The sequence below is a fragment of the Helicoverpa zea genome, chromosome 3 (genome assembly GCF_022581195.2).
Source record: "Helicoverpa zea isolate HzStark_Cry1AcR chromosome 3, ilHelZeax1.1, whole genome shotgun sequence".
NCBI lineage: Eukaryota > Metazoa > Arthropoda > Insecta > Lepidoptera > Noctuidae > Helicoverpa > Helicoverpa zea.
Window position 1 is genome coordinate 1911300 of NC_061454.1, and position 20052 is coordinate 1931351.

At 34.2% G+C, this 20052-nt stretch overlaps 1 protein-coding gene across 1 annotated transcript in view; it reads right to left on the reverse strand.

Moving 5' to 3' along the window:
* Window positions 1-13671, reverse strand: part of LOC124645805 (zinc finger protein ush) — a 197279-nt gene extending 183608 nt beyond the window's left edge. Inside the window, exon 1 of the mRNA XM_047185707.1 lies at window positions 13535-13671. Within this exon, the coding sequence (XP_047041663.1) occupies window positions 13535-13574 (40 nt within the window). The 5' untranslated portion in view covers window positions 13575-13671. The remainder of the gene's footprint in view (window positions 1-13534) is intronic.
* Between the last annotated feature and the right edge of the window lie 6381 nt (window positions 13672-20052).

Consider the following 20052-nt stretch of genomic DNA (forward strand, 5'->3'; position numbering starts at 1 on the left):
CCTCAGATTGATAAACAGTAAGATGTTATCATTCGAAAGCGATTTATGCACCGAACATGTGTCCTTAGGATGTGGGATGAAGTTGTGGTCAATCTTGTTTTGTTTCTGACAAGCGACACGAGATGGCGTTGTTCTCAAAAAAGGTTAGATTGTTATCCAATTGAAGAGATTGGGACTTTGTCAAGGATTTTAGTTCTAATTTAAATTGTTTTTAAGGAATATTATGAGAAGAAATATGCAACGAATTTAATTTAATTTATTGCATTTTTATAGACGCTTTTAAAAAGTCACAATAATATTATGAAGTCGTAAATTAGTCAAAAAGTTAGAACCGACGTCATATATGGTAATTTATTAACGTCTATGTTTTTAATACCCAATTTAAGATGTCGTCAACCGATATGATAATTTAATCTACAAATTAAGTATAACCATAAAATCAAGATTATTATCAAATTCACTTAATCAAAACGATGACATTTTGTAAAATAGAATTCAGACTCAAAAAAAACAATCGATTGAAAAATCTAACCGAAAAAATCATTAAATCATAACCCGGAATTTCTAATCCTAGTAATGAAGGTAAAATTTATAAATCTCCCTTTATCGATTAAAATCGTTATCTAAAATGTATATCTTGAAATGATCGATCAAGCAGTTATCGATAAACCGGGCTCATGCGATTACGCTCGAGATATCGATCAAATTACATGGATAGTGTGTGTTTACCAGCGGTACATGGGCGAGACAGGATAGTTTCAAATTCAGAAGCCTATTAGTGTTGTTGATTGCATTTCGGTTTTTCGACAAAATTGAGTGATGGGGAAGCGTATTGGAGCTTTATTCTTTTTTTAAAAACCTCAAAAAGTGTTGTTCTTTTTTATATTTTCTTACCGACTGAAAAAGGACAAAGAAGGAGGTTCTCAATTCGTCGGGATTTTTGGCTTATCGTCTATGGCTGTGAAGTATTTTTGTTGATAGATATATCTATTGTAATAGGTTCATTATTCATTTTATACCTATTACTATTATGTTGATTACTTTAAGGCTTAATAAAAACGAATATTGTTAAGTCATGGTGTTAAGTAATATTTAATGGTCTTGATTCAAGTCCATATTAAAGTGCCTACTTGCAAATGTATTTGTGAAGTTTATTTCTATTACTCTAATGTCATTAGATGACAGCCATAATACTCTTATAGAAGGGTCAATGCTGTCAAATCGACCAAATTGTATCGATTATTTTCTAGCATTTTTTAAATAAAATATTTAAAACGTATTTATCCTGTTTCCTAAATCCCCTTTAGGTGTACATAGCAAATAGTTTATCTCGCATTCATTAGTGTGCGTTTATATCGACTGTCGTTATCGATAGATCGCTATCGACTGGCCTAGCGATTTTAATCCTCGCATCGATAATGTAATCTTGACTTGCTTATTTTTTTACTTTATCAAGATAATGAAATTCGATGGAATATATTTGTTAATGCAATGTTCTTTTTGGTGTATTTAAATTAGGAATATCCGTAGTATTTTTATATTAATTTATACATGTAAATCCCCTAGTATTTTAATAGTCAATTCATCATCTGCCTAGCCTTTTTCCAACTATGTTGGGGTCGGCTTCCAGTCTAACCGCATGCAGCTGAGTACCAGTGTTTTACAATTAGCGACTGCCTATCTGACCTCAACCCAGTTACCCCTGTTATTAATACTGACAGTCAATTATTTAATTACTTTGTAATTGGATTTTCTCCTCTAGTGGATATTTCTTGACTAATTGATAGATAACTTGTAGATCCGACTTAAGCTGATTTTAGATTGGCGTCTCTGCAGGTTAGGTGCCTTATCTAGTAAAGAGATTAGTATACTTTCTATGTAAGGTGCAAACCGCACGTACAAATGTATAATACCTCTGTACTGGGATACATCTGTTGAAGAAAAAAATATTTACGAAAATACAACATGTAACTTAATTAACGCACATCCTGAAATTAGTTTATTCAGAATCGTTTACTGAATCGATTTATATCATTTTTAATGTAGGTAATTTTTTATCCCAAAAATAATTAAAACTACGAAAATTATTGTCATATTAACCCTGTTTAGTCAAAACATATTCAAATAGACCGTAACTCAAAGTAATAAGACTTCGTGTATTGTCGGCTTTTTCCGTAGTTTCGTTATGTTGTGTCGAGTCGAGCGGCGCGCGGCGCGATATTTGCGTGCGTAGTAGTATGACCAAAAAGTTCTCCAAGAATTGGTATAACTAATTTAGTAAATAACAATGCATATACATGTTAAATTAAAAATTCAGTGTATGTATTATGATTATAACATAATATTCTAATTGGCGTGTTTGAGGGTGTGCGTTAATTACGTTACATGTTGTATATAGGTATCCCCGAGAACGACATTGAGCAACATAAGATGTTTTTGAAGGTGGTCATCCATCTCTGTTGACGAAAAGACTAAGAAAATTGATTTTAAAGATGTAAAGTACAGAAATGTTGCTTAATTAGATAACTGTAGAAAGACCAATTGGCGTACAGGTAAACTCCCTATTCTCATACTCTTTTAGTCCACGCAGATGGCAATCCAACATAATCATTTGTTACTACTCGACAGACGTTACGGGATCTCAGAAGCCCTTTTACTTAGAAGATTCTGGACAGTTGCAGAATTTCAACAAAAAGAATGACACTTCGGTTAAAAAAAACAGATTCTTAAGTGAATCTAATTTCAGATATCGAAATATACTCCAGAAAATATATGTAGATGATAAAATGCATAGGTATAATTAATTTGAAAAAATATTTACATAGGAATGCACGACCGAGCTTCTGATTTGCTTACGTCAAACGAAGAGCCATTTTTTTCTTCAGAAATATTTTATCTAAAATTTTCAACAAATAGATTCATAAATTAATTGAAAAAATAATATGTGTCAATTTAGCTTAATCCAATGTATACAATTCATTGACTACTGATAACAATAGCGATTAATTAAAGCTATTTTATCAATATGTCTGTTTTTTTTTGATAGAGTGAGGATATTTAGCACATAGTACCTAAATGGCCTAGAGTCTATAACCTATTGTCTAGGGGTTAATGACCTTGCACCTTGAAAACGAACGTGGTTATAAAGTCTAGCAACTTTTGTCAAAACAACTGACTATCGGCCGATCCTAATATAATATTCTATTTATAGGTTGTTGTGAGGTAGGAATTTTGTCATTACTTGTATGAAGCTATGTAAATATTCTATCTCTTGCAACATGAACAGATAGAATTTTGGGAGGAAGCTGATAAACGTAGGAATTTAGACTTCACTAAGACGTGATCTTTTTCTATTGTATGGTTGCCGTTCAGTTAAAAAAATATATAAACATTTAATCTCTACACAGTTTTAGAAGTAGCGCTACAGTTTAAAAATATTGGTTATAAAAAAAAATGCAGTCTTTAGCTAAAAGCATCTAATGGTAACCCTACCCATAGTAAAATAATCAAAAAACCATCACCTTCAAGGGCAGTTTAAACTAAGGTTAAAAACTTGAACTTCCGTAAAATTTTGCACCATGGAAAATACGCGGTAATTGCAAGAATAAATTGATAATTACATGTTCACCTCTAAACAATAATATGAAAAATAACTTTATTGGTGTCGCAACTAACTGTACGTTTTCCTTGTAAACTTAAGTTACGGAAATAATATAATTTGCTTAGTATTCCTGTTCTTATCGATCAACTGTATGTTTAGAGTACACACTGCAAACTTTTAGTCAGTCGATAGTTTATTTGGGCTCACAAATCGGTCAGAATCATAATCATCAGCCTTTTATCGTCCCACTGCTGGGCACAGGCCTCCTCTCACACAGAAAAGGATTGAGCGTTAATCAGTATGAAGATGAATGGTATTACGCATACTACGAAGATCAGGTATTTAGCTGGTATCAGAACTACTGAAAAATTAGATTTAAATCAAGATTTGCTTTAAAAAAAAAACTCCAACCAACTTTGTCAACTGTCGGCCTTCTGTTTAGTCTGTAATTTGCTCTTAAAAACAATAATATTTTGAGACTAGTTGCAACATGTTCGTTAGAATATGAGTCCTGGTAATATAGTAAAGTCCAAGTAGTAATATGGACGCCCGTTTTTTCTTAAAACAACTGTTTATTTTGAAACTTGAAAGAGAACTTACATAGAAAATAGATGTTTTTAGATGGGTTAGGCATAATCTAGAATGTGCGTCTTAACCCGAGAATCGAACTCCAGTACACTACACTATCAAGACAACCAAAAATACATCTCCAAACTAAACATGTAACCCTAATTGAAATATAACCCTCTCCGGTCACTTATACCCGTCCTTTTATTCCATCGTTTTAACCCTCAGAAGTCAAATGGCCCACGCGCCATGGGAACCGAGGGTGCGAAGAAAAATCACGGGGGGTTGACACCCTAACCACTGACATATGGTCATGAGGACCCCGAGCGATTACGGGTTATGGTTCCAAGACAATTTGTTAATGTTGCTAGTTTTTGAAAGTGTAATATTTTTTCAATTTGTGGTAGTATTTTACGTTTATGCATGGGGAAATAACGTTAGGCGGTGGAATGTAATATTTGTTATTAAAATGTATTAAATTATCAAAGTAATACGTTTTTACTCAAAAGATTGTACATTATTCTATGAAAATGTTTGTTATTCTGCAATATCTTAGTTACAATTTAATTTAAAACTATAAGAACAAATTTTAACACAGACGTCGATCAATTTAAAAGTTAGCACCTTATCAAAAGAATTATACGAAAAACTATATTTATTGACGTATCAAATAATAAAGAAACCGAATAAAAATTAATATGATATCCTAAATTATGTCAATAACTTACTTAAATACCATATTTAATATAAATGAAGTGATTTAGCATATTTTTACATATTAAATGGTCATGGATCATATTACTTAGGTGCTATATTATATTTATGTTTAAAAATGGCCTATTAACACATTGATTATGATCTTTCTGCTACCGTCAAAATATTTAAATATACCTTTTTGATAAGTTATTGGAAATTAGGAGAGAACCGCCTAAGGGCCTCGGAAGACTTTGCATTTTATGCAAATGATTTAAAAAATGGTTATTTTGAAGCGATTTAATTCTATAATCTGGTATCTTTTTTAAGATTTATTTTAGTGCATAGAAGTCTAGAATTTAACATCTTTAATCTTAAAAATATCAAATTTTAAGAAATCTTTCAGATTATTTGCGCGTTTTAAATGCATAGTTCAAAAATGTATGTCTTTAGATTCCTGCTAAATATAATTTTCAAGCTAATAAATTATTCAATCTAATTCGACAGAACTCAAAACAACACCATAGTGAAGTCACACAATTCAATTAAGAAATATATCGATAAAATAAAATTTATCGATGGATGCAACTGTTTTTTAAAACACTCGACATCGCGTAACACGCTGATAATGTTATCAATTTTATCATTTTTATCAGATGTGTTTCTAGCAATATACCAGCTATTGCTAGTCATTGATAAAAATGTATGCTTTTATACCGTTTGATAATTAAAAATATAATTGTGGTTATAGTCTTTGGAAGTTAACACCTGCTTGTATTTTAAGCAGAATAGATGATGGTAAATATCGATATTTACATAGAGTAGTAACTTTTATGAATCCATTACAGATGAACTTACTGGCTGTAGTTGTGAATTAACATGTTAATAATTTTAGGGGAGCTGGTGGAACTTCCCAATGGGGGGAGGCATGAGGGGCCTGCCGTGAGGCGGGCAATCGCCAGTGGGGGACTAGATGCCATAGATTCCCAGACCCCCTCCGCTCAGGCGAGGTCGGAGTGCCGCTGGGCCTTTTTAGTGGGTATACCGGGAACGTCTTTACCGGGGAGTCCCACATACCCCTCTCCCGTCCCCCGACGGGAAGGGGATGCGTAATAGCATTTTTAGCCCAGCGACAACAAAAAAAAAAAAAAAAAAAGGGAGCTGGTGGATAAGTAACAGCAGCAAGGGCGATACGTCCGTGGATGGGTGACCTATATCTTGTCATGACGAGTTCATCATATGATTCTTAGGCAGTTATTACAGGTAGTCTAAGTTCAGAAGCCTGAAAGTCTGGTTAGGTAGGCAGTCGCTCCATATAAAATGCTGGTACCCATCGGGTTAGACTGGAAGCCAACCCCAACAAAGTTGGGAAAAGGCTAGGCAGATGATGATGAGTTTTGGATCAGAAGATCACATAGCGCACCTACTATTTCTTATTGTATTTGTAATACATAACTCATAAATAATGAATGAACACTTTTCCTCATAAATTCTGCACGGGATGACGAACCTCTTTGCTCTCAAAAACAAGATCCTATCAAGGAAAACTTGAATAATTGTTTATGGTACAAACCATAATAGTCATAGTGTAAGATAAGTCTTATGTGTCAACTGTGGGACTTCACCAACTGAGAATCGAACCTGGAGCTTTGTTATGACCTAGTTATCATTCTGACGCAAAATGATTCATTTTGAACTGACTTTATAAGTAATTTTTAATATCTGGTTACTTGTTTTAGCAGGAATATGAAATCAATATTCTTTGAATGGTGTTTTATCTTGGTTGTATTATTCCATAGTGAGAAGGAAAAATTGGCATAAAAATGGCATTGTATTAGAACTGTTGTTTGTTACTTATTGAAACATAAAAATAAAAATCTATATCACTTGAAAAAGTTTCAGTGGTATTATGTTAAAAGACTTTTTTTTTCCGACGTTAAAAGTCATCAAATGACCCCTCCCGCTGTGGGTTAGCAGCGGTGAGGGAGTGTCAGACTCTTACTGACTAAAAACCGTCGTGTTCCGTCATAGGCCTTTTACTTATGTACCAGGGCCGCGGTATCTCTTTCGAACAACCCGCAGCTTATGTTAAAAGACTGCCGCAGAAATTACCCAAAAAGTACAAAAAAAATGCTCTAAAATAATTCATTAGTCTGATAGCTCCAATCAAGTAGACTTAACACAAGTCTAAGTTAGGACATTTATTTGAAAGGACCCTTAATTCTAATTCAGTTCTGAACGACGTTTCAGATGATACAAAGCCTCCTTAAGCTATAAAACAGTCACAAGGAGACAGCATTATTTGATAAATAAAAACACCACAAAATAAAATGTCATACCTACCTATCTCAATATAAAATCGAAACCTATTACCAACCCTTTCAATACCCACGGAAATCATAAGTAAATACTTACATCTGTTAACATGCATCTACATGGTACAATAGTCCCTAACATATGAGTTTAAGGGTGCGTCTACACGGTGCATGTAGCTGGAGCAAGTTAACATGCGCAAGTGACAAGAGCACACGGAAAAATGGAAAAAAAAATAAAATGGAAGAAAAACGTCCAAGGCCGATTTCGGCCACGGCAACTGTTCTCATATAAGAAGATCAGCCAGCTGCGCAGGACATATTATAGTGCACAAGCATTTACGCAGACACAATTAAGTGCACTCCCTATTCCTTCACTCTCATAACCCGATGGGACGGCAATCCGACACGAACGGAGAGAGATCAGGCGCAGGACCAACATTAACGTGCTCTCCGATGCACGGGTGAATCAATCACCTACTTACAGAGTACGGGCTGCTTTGTGAAAGTTTTATGAAATTCACAAAGCGATTTCGCCCCAACCCGAGACCTTAGTCATAGCAGTCCCTTGCGACCACTAGACCAACGAGGCAGTTAACGCATGTGCCTCAACATGCGCAAGCTCCTTCCACCGTGTAGACGCACCCTAACTGTCCACCTGACTTGGAATTATACCGCGCGGCAAGACCAAAGGGTATTGTGCGTCAAGTGAACAGACTTACGGACTTATACGCAAATGACGGCGCTGCGCCCGCGCACAACTTGTGACAGAATTACGCGGTCCGTTTGTTCCTGGTTCATTGTTTTTTAAGATTTTGAAGATGGGAAGATGGCGGATAAGTATGGATGTTCGTTTGTTTGTTTGTTGGTTGGTAGTTAATGTTTTATGGGATTGTGGGTAATTTGTGTTTTTTTGCTGTAAGGCTGGTTTTTGAGGAGTAATTGGGTCGCTGGTTTGGTTAAGGTTTGTTATCATTTTTTTTAATTCCAGCCAATTCGAAAGTATTGCTAAGCCTGAAAAGCAAACGAGGATTCTTTCTCTAGGTTTTCTCCACGGAGGACAAAGTGGTTTTCTCTAAAAAACAGATCGTGGTTGATAAGAGCTTTTGAAGCCACATTAAAAACCCTGTCACTTTTTAAAGATGGCGAATCTCAATAACAAAACAGTAATCACTAAAGTGCACTATATATTTTCACGTTACAATCCCACATACCGCGGTCTGATAACAAGATGTAGCTGCTATATGTTACAGCAGATATTATTATATTGACTATATCAACGACTAACCACTTCAGAATCATCGGTAGTTTGTTTTGTACTAGCGATCCGCCCCGACTTCAATTCGGTATAAATTATATACTTACTTAAATCTTCATTTATTGGTGAAAATCATATGAAAATCTGTTCATTATTGTTTTGAATTTTCCGAGAAGAAACTTTAAGAACTTTTTGTAATATTAATAAAATATGCATTCAAGAGTATTGTAAAGGTTTGCAAAATTTAATTTGTTTACTCGTGCTTTCAAAGTAAAAGTGGTGGTACCCTAGATAAAGATTTACTTGAATTACAAAAGGAAACTTAACAATTTTTGATACAAACACATTATCACTAGTATTATGAATGCGAGAGTAACTTCTGTCTGTTTGCCTGGCTATCCCGCCAAAACTACCGATTTAAATTACGTTTCATATACTTAGGGATTAATGCTCAATCCTTCTCCGTGTGAGAGGAGGCCTGTGCCCAGCAGTGGGACGATAAAAAAAGGCTGTAACATACTTAGGGATAGTCAAAATGCTGACATAGGCTACTTTTATCCAAGTGCGGAAAGTAGCTCTCTCCCGCTGGTGGAACGGGAACAACCAGTATGAAACTAGATTGGTTTCCTTTAAGGTGCGGAAAGAAACTCAATTATAACGCAGACGGAACCATATGAAACAGCTTGTTTAAGTACAGATTGTATTAAACATGATATCTGCAAGTAATACCACTTCAGTGTAATGGTCCGATAAGGTTTACACACTTGTGAAGCCTCTTAGTTCTGTGACGTCCAGATATTTTTAGACGAAGATATTTTTAGATGGTATGCTGCATATTTGTGCCGAGTATGTCAGGAATTGGTGTGAATGCGATTACTGTTTTGCACGTGATTTATATAAATCTACAGTACATGTTAAAGCTGATTAGTTCGTTTTGTTTGAACACGGTGACCTCAGAAACTATTGGATGGATTTGAGAAGTTATCTTGGTGTTAGATAGCTTATTTAGCGAGAACTTTATAACCAGGTACGTACATGAACTTGAAGGTTATACAGGATGCGGATGAAACCCTCTAAAAGGTAGTCTTTACATGTGAACACCTGTATGAATGTGTCTGTTCTGGTTTAAAAATATTTATGATATGGTAACTTTGCAAACAAACCTCGTCAAAAACCCGGGAAATTATACAGGAATTGGGACAATTATTAAGATTTCATTGATATGCAGATACGTTAATTAATATTTGAGTATACAATAATATACATTAAACGCGGATGATGATGTACAAAAGAGTAACTGAAGTTAGTTACTCTACATCAAGCGGATAATCGTTATTTACCTCTTCAAATATAAAATTCAGATAAAAACATAATCGTTTGAGTACACGCTGACATTAGACCGTCTTGTTGATAACACACTCTAATTAACTTAATATTTATTATCTGTAATTTGACAGTTTTGTGTGCTCACAATGATGTGATGAATACTTCTTTGAATATCTATAAATAGAGATATATGTACAAAAGTGAATCAGAAAATATGACTTGGAGTATCGTGGCGTTAAATTGACAATATTATTTAATAATACAAATTAATAAATCTGTTATTTTCAATACATTTGTATCCACGTCCCAAGGGAATTACTTCACGCAACTCAATAAAAAGTACCCTGTAGCTTTCCTCAGACTCTAGCCTATTTGTGAACCAAATTTCAATTTAATCTGCTCAGTAGTTTTGACGTGAAAGCATCAAACAACAAAGAATCTTCTTCTACTTATTTCGAATTCTACTTAAACTAGTTCTTGTTTAATCTACTTATTTCTGAAACAAATTCAACCATTGAAACGCTTAACAACAGTACTGACCGGTCACCTTCAAAGTACAACCAACCAGTGATGTGATACAGATTGAAACAAGTAAGTATTAAAAAAAATACCGTAAGTACAATGATCAAATCTTTATTGACATTCGAAGATAACGGGTCACCTAAGATATATATTATCAGCTGTATGTTAATCATGCACTTTCTACTTGTACTTAGCATTGAATATCTTTTTTTCAACCATTACGTCAATAGCTGTTTTCTTTTTAAGATTGGTCTATCTTTTGTTTTAGGTTTCATAGTTGTGATAGATAGGTGAATATACTTAAATATTATTGAATAGATATTTTACTTAAGAATAGATAGATGAAAAAATTATTTATTATGTAAACCAATTAAAATAAGGAAAAAACTAGAATATAAAAAAAAAATAGGTGACACATTTCATTTTACAATTGGCAACGCGATTCATTACATTTTCATTTGATATGCCTAAATTATATTATTAAAAATGGATGTTATTGTAATTTATAAACTACTTTTTGTTTTGAAATGTAAAAAATATTTCTTAAATAAAATACATTTAGGAAGCCCTTTTAACTATTCAACATTCCAGGAAAATTATTTATGGTTTTTCTATAAAAGAGTATATGCATAATTGCAAATATGTAGATACCTGATTCAAACACAACAATAAGATTAATAAGCTCAACAAAACAATAAATTAATTAGTTAAAACAACAAAATTAAACCTACTTAACTTGAATAACTTAACAATAACTTAAAATGCATCGACGCATACTTATCTTAAAGTAATTAAGTAAAGTAGTATTTTTATGTGTAGTATCGAACGAACTTGATGGTCAAGTAAACCTTTTTTGTTACCTACTTATACTAAGTTTTTTTAAAGTTATCAAATGTCTCAATTAGTAACATTTTTGTTGGAAATTATTTTTACTTGGAGATGTTCATAAATTAAAAATGAATGTTAAGTGTGACGTCATTGAAATTGATTCAGTTTTTTTTTTTGAGAATACAACAGCTAAGTATATTCTCAAAAACATTGATAAAAAACCTCTTTTTAAGTCTGATAAATCGACCAATACTCCATTAGGTACTTTTGTCATTCAGAAAAAAAAATATACTCAGTAGCCTTTCCCCTTATAATCTCCCATAAATAGATCCCCTTACCCTAAAATTCTTGCCATAACTTCCCCATGATACGAATAATATATTTTTTTTGTTTATTTGCAAAGTTTCTTAAATTACTGAACTGATTGGATTTCTTTCACATCTAGAAACTGTCATTTGAACGTCTTTGACAGTATTTACGGGTAATTTGAAGCCAGAAAGTCTGACAACCAGCCTTACCAAGGGGTATTGGGTTGCCCGGGTAACTGGGTTGGGGTTGTCAGATAGGCAAACGCTCCTTGTAAAGCACTGGTACTCAGCTGCATCCAGTTAGACTGGAAGCCGACCCTAACATAGTTTGGAAAAAGCTAGGCAGATGATCATTTCACTGTTTAAAGGCTACACTATCCCCGTATGACATAAGCTATATTTTATCTTTGTAGAAGTTTGCCAGAGACACTGGTGAAACAGGGAGATATAGCTAGTTAATCATAACTACTGTAATTAAAGTTATAACTTAAAGTTATCTTTGGTAGAAAGATAAGTAAACAATCAAAGAATACTTATTAATATGGAAGATAACGGTGTAACGAACTCGGTTGCTCTTTGGTACAGACGTAGAACAAAAAATATTTTATTTATTATGTTTGTATGTGTTGGTATGTTACGGTTAAACTTGAAGATTAGGTGATGTTGATTATTGCTATTTTGGTATGTACTTAGCTTGTATAAAATGTTTCTTGAGGTGATTTTTTCCTTTTGAAAAACCTAGAAAAACTTAAATGAAGCGAATGAAATAATTGAGCTTGAAACAAAAGTATGCTGTTTATTTATTTTTTCTCAAACAGGTTAAAGGTATGTTATCAGTTCTCATAATATTATGCATGCTTTAGACACAGTGTCACAGAATATAATTGTTATTAGGTATTATATTCAAAACAAAAGACGTAATAAAAATAATAATCTACTAGTTCAGTCTGCAAAGATTACAAATTAGAAACAAAATCCGTTGTCCAATTAAGTTAATCTATAAGACATTAATACATTAATAATTTCATTTTATGATACATGTTTTATTTTATTATGAATGAAAAACAAGATTTTAATCATATGTTTTTACAAATGTTTTCATTTGAAGTGTGATAATTAATATTTGGTCATCTATACTAATACCTAAGTTAAGTTAAGTATAATAAAGAGGATCGTTTTTTTTTGTTTTTATGTTTGTATGTTTGTGATTCGAAAGTATAGAACCCATTAGAAAAATTCTTTGACTGTTGGTATGCTACACTCTTCTCAAGAAACATAGGCTATATTTTATCCCGGTACGGACAGTAGTTCCTATGGGACGCGGGTGAAACCGCGGGGGAAACAGTTAGTACCTGGGTATATTATATTTTTTGTTATTCCGTCGCGGAGTTAGTAATGGTTTTTAAACTTATTTTAATACGAATACGAATTTGAAGAATTATCTTACACTTACAATAGTATTTTTTATTTAAAAAAACAAGGATAATGGTCAGTTTGTTGCTAAAAATAAATATATTTGTAGTATGAGTAACACTTTGTTTAGAACTTGGGAGTTATTTTGAGGAAGATTTCCTCCTCATTTATCAGAATTATACCTAATTATATACAAATTTATTTGAAATAAAACACTTAAATATTTTGTACATTTTAAACCGACTTCCCCAAAAGGAGGAGGCTCTCAATTCGTCGGGATATAAAACAAGGTAAATCTATAACTACTAAAAACAACTGCTACGGTGATAATATTAAAATCTTATCGTAGTTTTGAACTTATTAGTAGACATATCAAAAGAAATACCTAGTTGTTATAATTACACAATGATTAGCAACTAGTAAAATAAGAAATAAACTGGAAGTATATACAATCTTATACAGTGCACCTTGTTAACGTACATTTATGAATGCAAAAAAGTTCCCAAACTTTACCGATATGTGACAAAACTACACTCAAATGTCACAACAAACAATAAAATCAGACTTTGTTTATAATTCCTAATCTTAACATAAAAAACATAAACAAGATTCCTATAAGAAACTACCAAACAAACTTAGTACTAAACTGCAAAATATAACTTTGACTTAAAGTTAGTGAAAAAAAATGATTGAGTAGGAAACTTACGTTTCAGCGGTTTGGGGTTGCTCTGCTTCCTTCGTGACATGACCTAGCACGGGGCTCCAGCGATTCCCAACATGACACAACAACACACACTGCACTCGATACTAGTTTGTTCCCACAACACGCGACCGGCTCCTTCGAAGGTCGGAACGCGACTGACTGGAGGCGTAGTGTAGCACGTTGCTGGCAATTCGCGAGTCTCTTGAGGGCTGGGTTTGGCTCCGCCCCCTTTAAACCCCCCCGCCCCGCTGTAGCGCGTAACCCCGTAGAGTATGGGCTACTGAAAGTTTTTTTGAATTTTGAGTTTTTTTTTTTAATGACGATTTATGATTTGATAATGATGATACTAATATCAGTACAAATATGTGACACATAATTTGATTAACAAATTAATTATTATTATATTTTTTATTTATTTGTTTACCATGCATTTTATATTATCAGTTTATTTATCTTTCCACTGCTGGGCACGGGCCTCTTCTCATATCGAGAAGGAAAGAGCGGTTATCACCACGCTTGCTCAAGGTGGATTGGCTATTCCAGATGTTTTTCAGTTCTGATTTTCTCTCGACTTTATTTTCCTTCACCGTTAATATATTATGATATTAAAGATATATCCACGTACTTACAAAGCATATTCTTAGTTGCATAATTTCTAAAGTCCGTTCTTTGAGTCGAGATAGTAAATTGACAATCGCAAATGTCAAACTCCAAAATACTGTGGCCAGGTTTTTGACAAAAATGGTGAACAGATTTCAGCTTCAGTCAATCAAGTTAAACATACAAAAATAATTATATTATCAATCTTCTTGAGGCCTTACCAATTCCAAAATTAGCCGTTTTGTCCACTAAAGATACATTTTTGACATAAGCAACATACGAGTGATGTCAACTAAGTATATCTTGTAAAGAAATCGACAGATAGGGAGATGGAATATCGAGAAAAGCTCTAATTTTGTTTTGCATTACTTCACTACAAAACTAAAGGTTAATTTTGCATTTTTATGTTCTTCTGTTCAAAAGCCATTTGGGATCGGTTTTGTCTACGAATAATGTATTGTTGTTTTTATTGATCATACATCTCTACAAAACGTAAACTACAATAAGACCAAATTACACCATTTAACTACAACGATAATAAACTTTAACCAGCCATATACTTGCCGCCCATTGGTTAAATCAGCGATTTGACAACTGAAAATGCTGCACATAGGCATATAATGCTGCATATAGGTACTGTCGGACCGCGAGATTCTCGCTTACTCAAATGAAAAACTTGATTCTAATATTATGACACTATTGTACGAGCTCATAGGGCGAAGTGACAATCTCAGTATAAAAACCTAATCCTATTATTTTTACATAGAACACATAATTTTTCAGCCAGGAATAAAATACAATGAATAGAACCTATGGACTAAGAAGCTTGTAACTGCTCTACAGTACCTACAACTTACAAACAAAACACTTACAAAATATTTTCTTTTTTTCAGTGATCATCAATAGATTTAATGAAACGACAATTTTCAAAGAAATAGACTATATTATTTAAGTTTTGAATACCTAATTTAGGACCTTTCTTATAATATAACTGGCAAATATAACATTTTGATCTATTTTATTTTACAATGCAGAATTACCCAAATAAATGCCAGGGTTCCGATCCCAACGTACTTGGGGAAAGACCTGGTAGATGAATTACAAAATCCAGTGTTACTTTGTATTACTAAATAAAATAAACGTAATCTATCCGAATTAGCATGATCATCTGTGTTCTAGGTAATTTTATAAGTGTTTTACATAAGTACTTCTCCTAACATCATCCTCCGAGCCTTTTCCCAATCATGTTGGGGTCGGCTTCCAGTCTAACCGGATTCAGCTGAGTACCAGTGCTTTACAAGAAGCGACTGCCTATCTGACCTCCTCAACCCAGTTACCCGGGCAACCCGATACCCCTTGGTTAGACTGGCGTCAGACTTACTGGCTTCTGACTACCCGTATCGACTGCCAAGGATGTTCAATGACAGCCGGGACCTACAGTTTAACGTGCCATCCGAAACACAGCCAATGGTGTCTAAGATATACTTAGAAAGTACATGCAAACTTAAAAAAGTTGCATTGGTACTTGCCTGACCTGGGATCGAACCCGCGCCCTCATACTTGAGAGGTTGGTCCTTTACCCACTAGGCCACCACGACTTTTTTACTTCTCCTAACAATTTTATAAAATAACGGATTTCATAAATTTTCTCGCAAGCTTAATGTCAAGGGCTTAATACAAGGATAATACCTTTGTACCTGTTTCTCAAGTACCTGTAAGATGTTATTATGAAAATCCTTGTTGAAACTAAAAGTATACACAATTTAAACTTTATTTTATTTATTTTTAATTCAATGAACTGATGATTTTTATTACATATATCCGTTGTTTTGCAGTTATACATTGTTTGACATGATGATGATGAATAGTTGTGGGTAAAAATATCAGAATTTTATCTCATCCTAATGAACATTCGGTAATTGGTTGTAATGCCTTAATTTTTATTTATAAACCTGATTGTTTTCAGGAGACATGCCTCTCGATAATTTATAATCAGTGATAATTAATCGTCTTCTATTAGTATCGAGTAAGCCCAAGTGTCAAAGTTTTCTCAATCCAGCCTCTGACGTGGAACGGAACAAATGCACGGTTATGAACTATCATCATTCTGACATTATTGCTTGTAGCACTAATTCCACTGCAGGGCAAAAGCTTTCGCCCAGTCCTCCTGTATTTATCCCAATTTCATCATCATCATCATCTCAGCCATAGGACGTCCACTGCTGAACATAGGCCTCCCCTTAGATCTCCACAGATACTTGTTGGAGGCGACCTGCATCCAGCGTCTTCCGGCGACCTTTATAAGATCGTCTGTCCACCTTATTGGTGGACGTCCTACGCTGTGCTTGCTATTATTTATTTATTCAAATTATATAGGGTCGGTGCAGCAAGAGATAAACTCAATTTAAAGTTAAGAAATGTGCTTCTCTTCATCTTAAATCATCGCTTGGTGCTATTTGCTTTTTTAAAAATGGTTGTGTTGTGGACTTCACAAAACTAGCAGCATCGTCACATCATGTACTAGTCATTTGTTGCTCGATTTTAGCGCCCCCACACACTGCAGAATTAACAGTCGGAAGATAGTTTACTCTGTGGCTGGCATTTTTTTATTCAAGAAATCTTTTATCCTGTCTTGGTTTTAGTCAGTCTGGTACCGGCCAAATACTTGAAATATCTCCATCTCCATACTGATTTATAAGCCCGAAGAAATTTATCAGCCGTCTAAAAATAAAGTGGTGTGTTAATACATCCATGTCAATCTATACTAATATTATAAAGCTGAAGAGTTTGTTTGTTTGTTTGAACGCCCTAATCTCAGGAACTACTGGTCCGATTTGAAAAATTCTTTCAGTATTAGATAGCCCATTTATCGAGGAAGGCTATAGGCTACTTTTTATCCGGGTTCGTGCCGAGGTTCCCACGGGATGCGGGTGAAACCGCTGGCACGAGCTAGTATGATATATGTAAGTCCAAACATAAACTTATTAAGTAAAAACAGTGACGTGCAGAATTTCAATACCAGAAAGCAACATAAACTAGTCGCACCGAACTATCAGTTGCATAAAGTGCACGGTTCAGTTGTGAGCCTTTGTATACGCACTTATGGGACTTCCTTTCTTCTCCAAAAAATGTATCCATGTGTGTATAACATGTGTGTGACATAAAACTTCAACAACCATAATTTTTCATCTTGACATGTTAAATTGATTATAATTTATATTGAAGAAAATGAACACTTCTATCCTATAGTGCATAAAGAGTAATATTTTTTTTACTATGCAATAATATTAGACGGAATTCCATACAATACATATTTGTTCATGATCCTTTGCATATGATACATACAGGGCTCTACAGGTCCCTAGACTGTTCGTTTTTTTTGGACTCGTGCCACATCTTATTTATTTTTTATTGCCTATCTTTATTTATTTATTCCTTTAATTCTGGCAACTAGGGCCCATAGAAAATACAATACACAAATAATAAAACATTACAATAATTGTAAACTAATTCATACTAAAAATAAAAACAATTAACATCTAAGTTGTATCTGCCAGGGATTTCCGATCGATCAAAAGGTATATTTACCCAACCTATTCTACACCAACCACCGCATACTGCATAGATTCTACTAACTATCACTATTAGGCTACTGTCTGATAGCATGCAACATACAAGTCCTATAAAAAGTCAGTCAGAACATCCTACGAAAATCGGCCCGATTATCTATCCTACAAAAAGTCTGACGTGGATATTTTGATATTGAGCGCGCCAAAATGCGGGCGTTCCGTTAAAAGTTGCTAGCTCACCCCTACACGCCTTCTTTGGAACCCGCCTACTATTTTCATCAAGACAATCAATAAAAACCAGTCTTTGACAGATTGGTTTTGATTTGACAACGAACCCGAACGCTTCGTTAGTTCTAGTAACTGATCTCACCTACTGTACGTTATTTGACCTACAAGAAGGCACCTGACCTACCTTCCACATGGCATCTCCACTATATTTTCTTCCTCCATGCTTATGACATAGCTTAAAAAAATATTATTTGGCACTCCAAAAATAAATTCGCATCAAGGAAGAAAAGACTTCAACGAGCAAAGTCCTTAAAATTGAAACTTAAATTAAAAATTAGTGCAAATAAAAAATACCAAAGATTTTTAATGAAACTAAATTCAATACTTTTCATAAAAATAGAGGTTTGAATAATGAAAAGCCTAAAGTAGTAGTCGTCGCCAGTGTGCATAAGGACTTAAAGAGGATTGATCTGTAACGCTCTATCTCGCTTTCTCCATGAAGTATGATTTTTATATAGTAATCTAGGTAGACTGTATACTGTAGAGTTTGAATATCATGTACCTTTATCTCTCTTCTTTAGATTTTTCTATCTTTAGATTTTTTTAAATAGAAAACTATAAAATGACGTCTCCCCCTGGGCTGCAGTACGAGAAAATGTCCACGTACACCATGTTTCTTTTGGAGTCCTTTATGTACCAGGTCCTTTGTGTAACTCTTTCGAACAATCCAGCCTCCCCGGCAGATATTAGCAATAAAAAGCCCCGCTTGACTTGCTGACTCTCCTTGAGGCGCTCTTAAGAGACGGAGGGACGATGAGTCGTCTCTTGACGCATAATAAACGGCGAATAATTAAGAAAGTAAATTTTCAATTATGTAAAAATTTTGTAAGTATAACCACACTGCCGGTCTCACCTCTGAATTGTTAGCGTAAAGATAAAAATGCAAGATTTTCTAACAGTACTTAAAGTTAACAGTAGCGCCACCTATGTACTACGCAGGAATCAATTACGTTTAGTGTTTGTGATAAACAACGCCGTGAGAAAATGAGTTGGTACTCTTGACTGGTACGTATAAGCGTAGTACAAGCATAGCGTCATAGATGGCGTTGTTTTGAGTTTACAATTAATTTACTGGCTTGATACTTTTTATTACATAAAATGTATTGGTAGGGTTTAACCATGGGTTTAACAAATTTCTTTATGATAGACCGAAATGGAGTTCTATTTAAGCGAACAAGAAATAGATTTACTGTTTTATAAATCTTTATGTGAAGTATTTTACTCAATAGAAGTATTTAATTATATAAGTTAAGTATATGATTTTGTAAGCCCACTTTTTATTTAAAAGTCTATTTCGCAATAGGATCCAGTATAAACAAAAGCACAGATCGGATGGGCAGCCTGACTTGATTTCAAGTCCTTCGACCGCACATTTAGTTCCATTCCTCTCCGATAGGTGTCACTGTGTAACACATCTACCTTTCTGTATTAAAGTAATATTTTATTTTCTTGTCTTTTCCCACGTATTTATTCCTCTTTTTCTCATCGAAACATTCTTTGAACATGTAGGGTGATTTCAAGATCCAAATCTGTCTAGTAGTCATGTAATTTAGCGAGGCAAATGGACAGTAATTTACTATCTTACCCTTAGAAGTTACTTCATCTATAAGCCATCAACTGCCGAGCCTTTTCCCAACTATGTCGGGGTCGGTTTCCAGTCTAACCAGGGCCCCGATTCTCCTAATTTTACTTAAGCGTCATACGATTCACGTTCGACTCGATTCGACTGATATCCGATCCCGACTCGATTACGATTGAAGCGTATGTGGCATTCCGCTATTTTTTCTTTGAAATAAACGTTTTTATCCTTTTCTGTCATTCAATAATGAATCATTTTGTCTGCAAATGATTTACGATTGCAAAATGATTGTACAGCAAACTTCCGTATAGACCAAAGTTTAAAAAAAAGCAGACCAATCGCACACCAATCAAATGTCAATCGAATACGATTGGTCTTTTATTAGTAGCAGAATGCCCGATATGGTTAAAACTGCTATTGCGATCATATTGCGATTCAATTTCTACTCGATTTTGACATTATTAACTTAGGAGAATCGGGCCCCT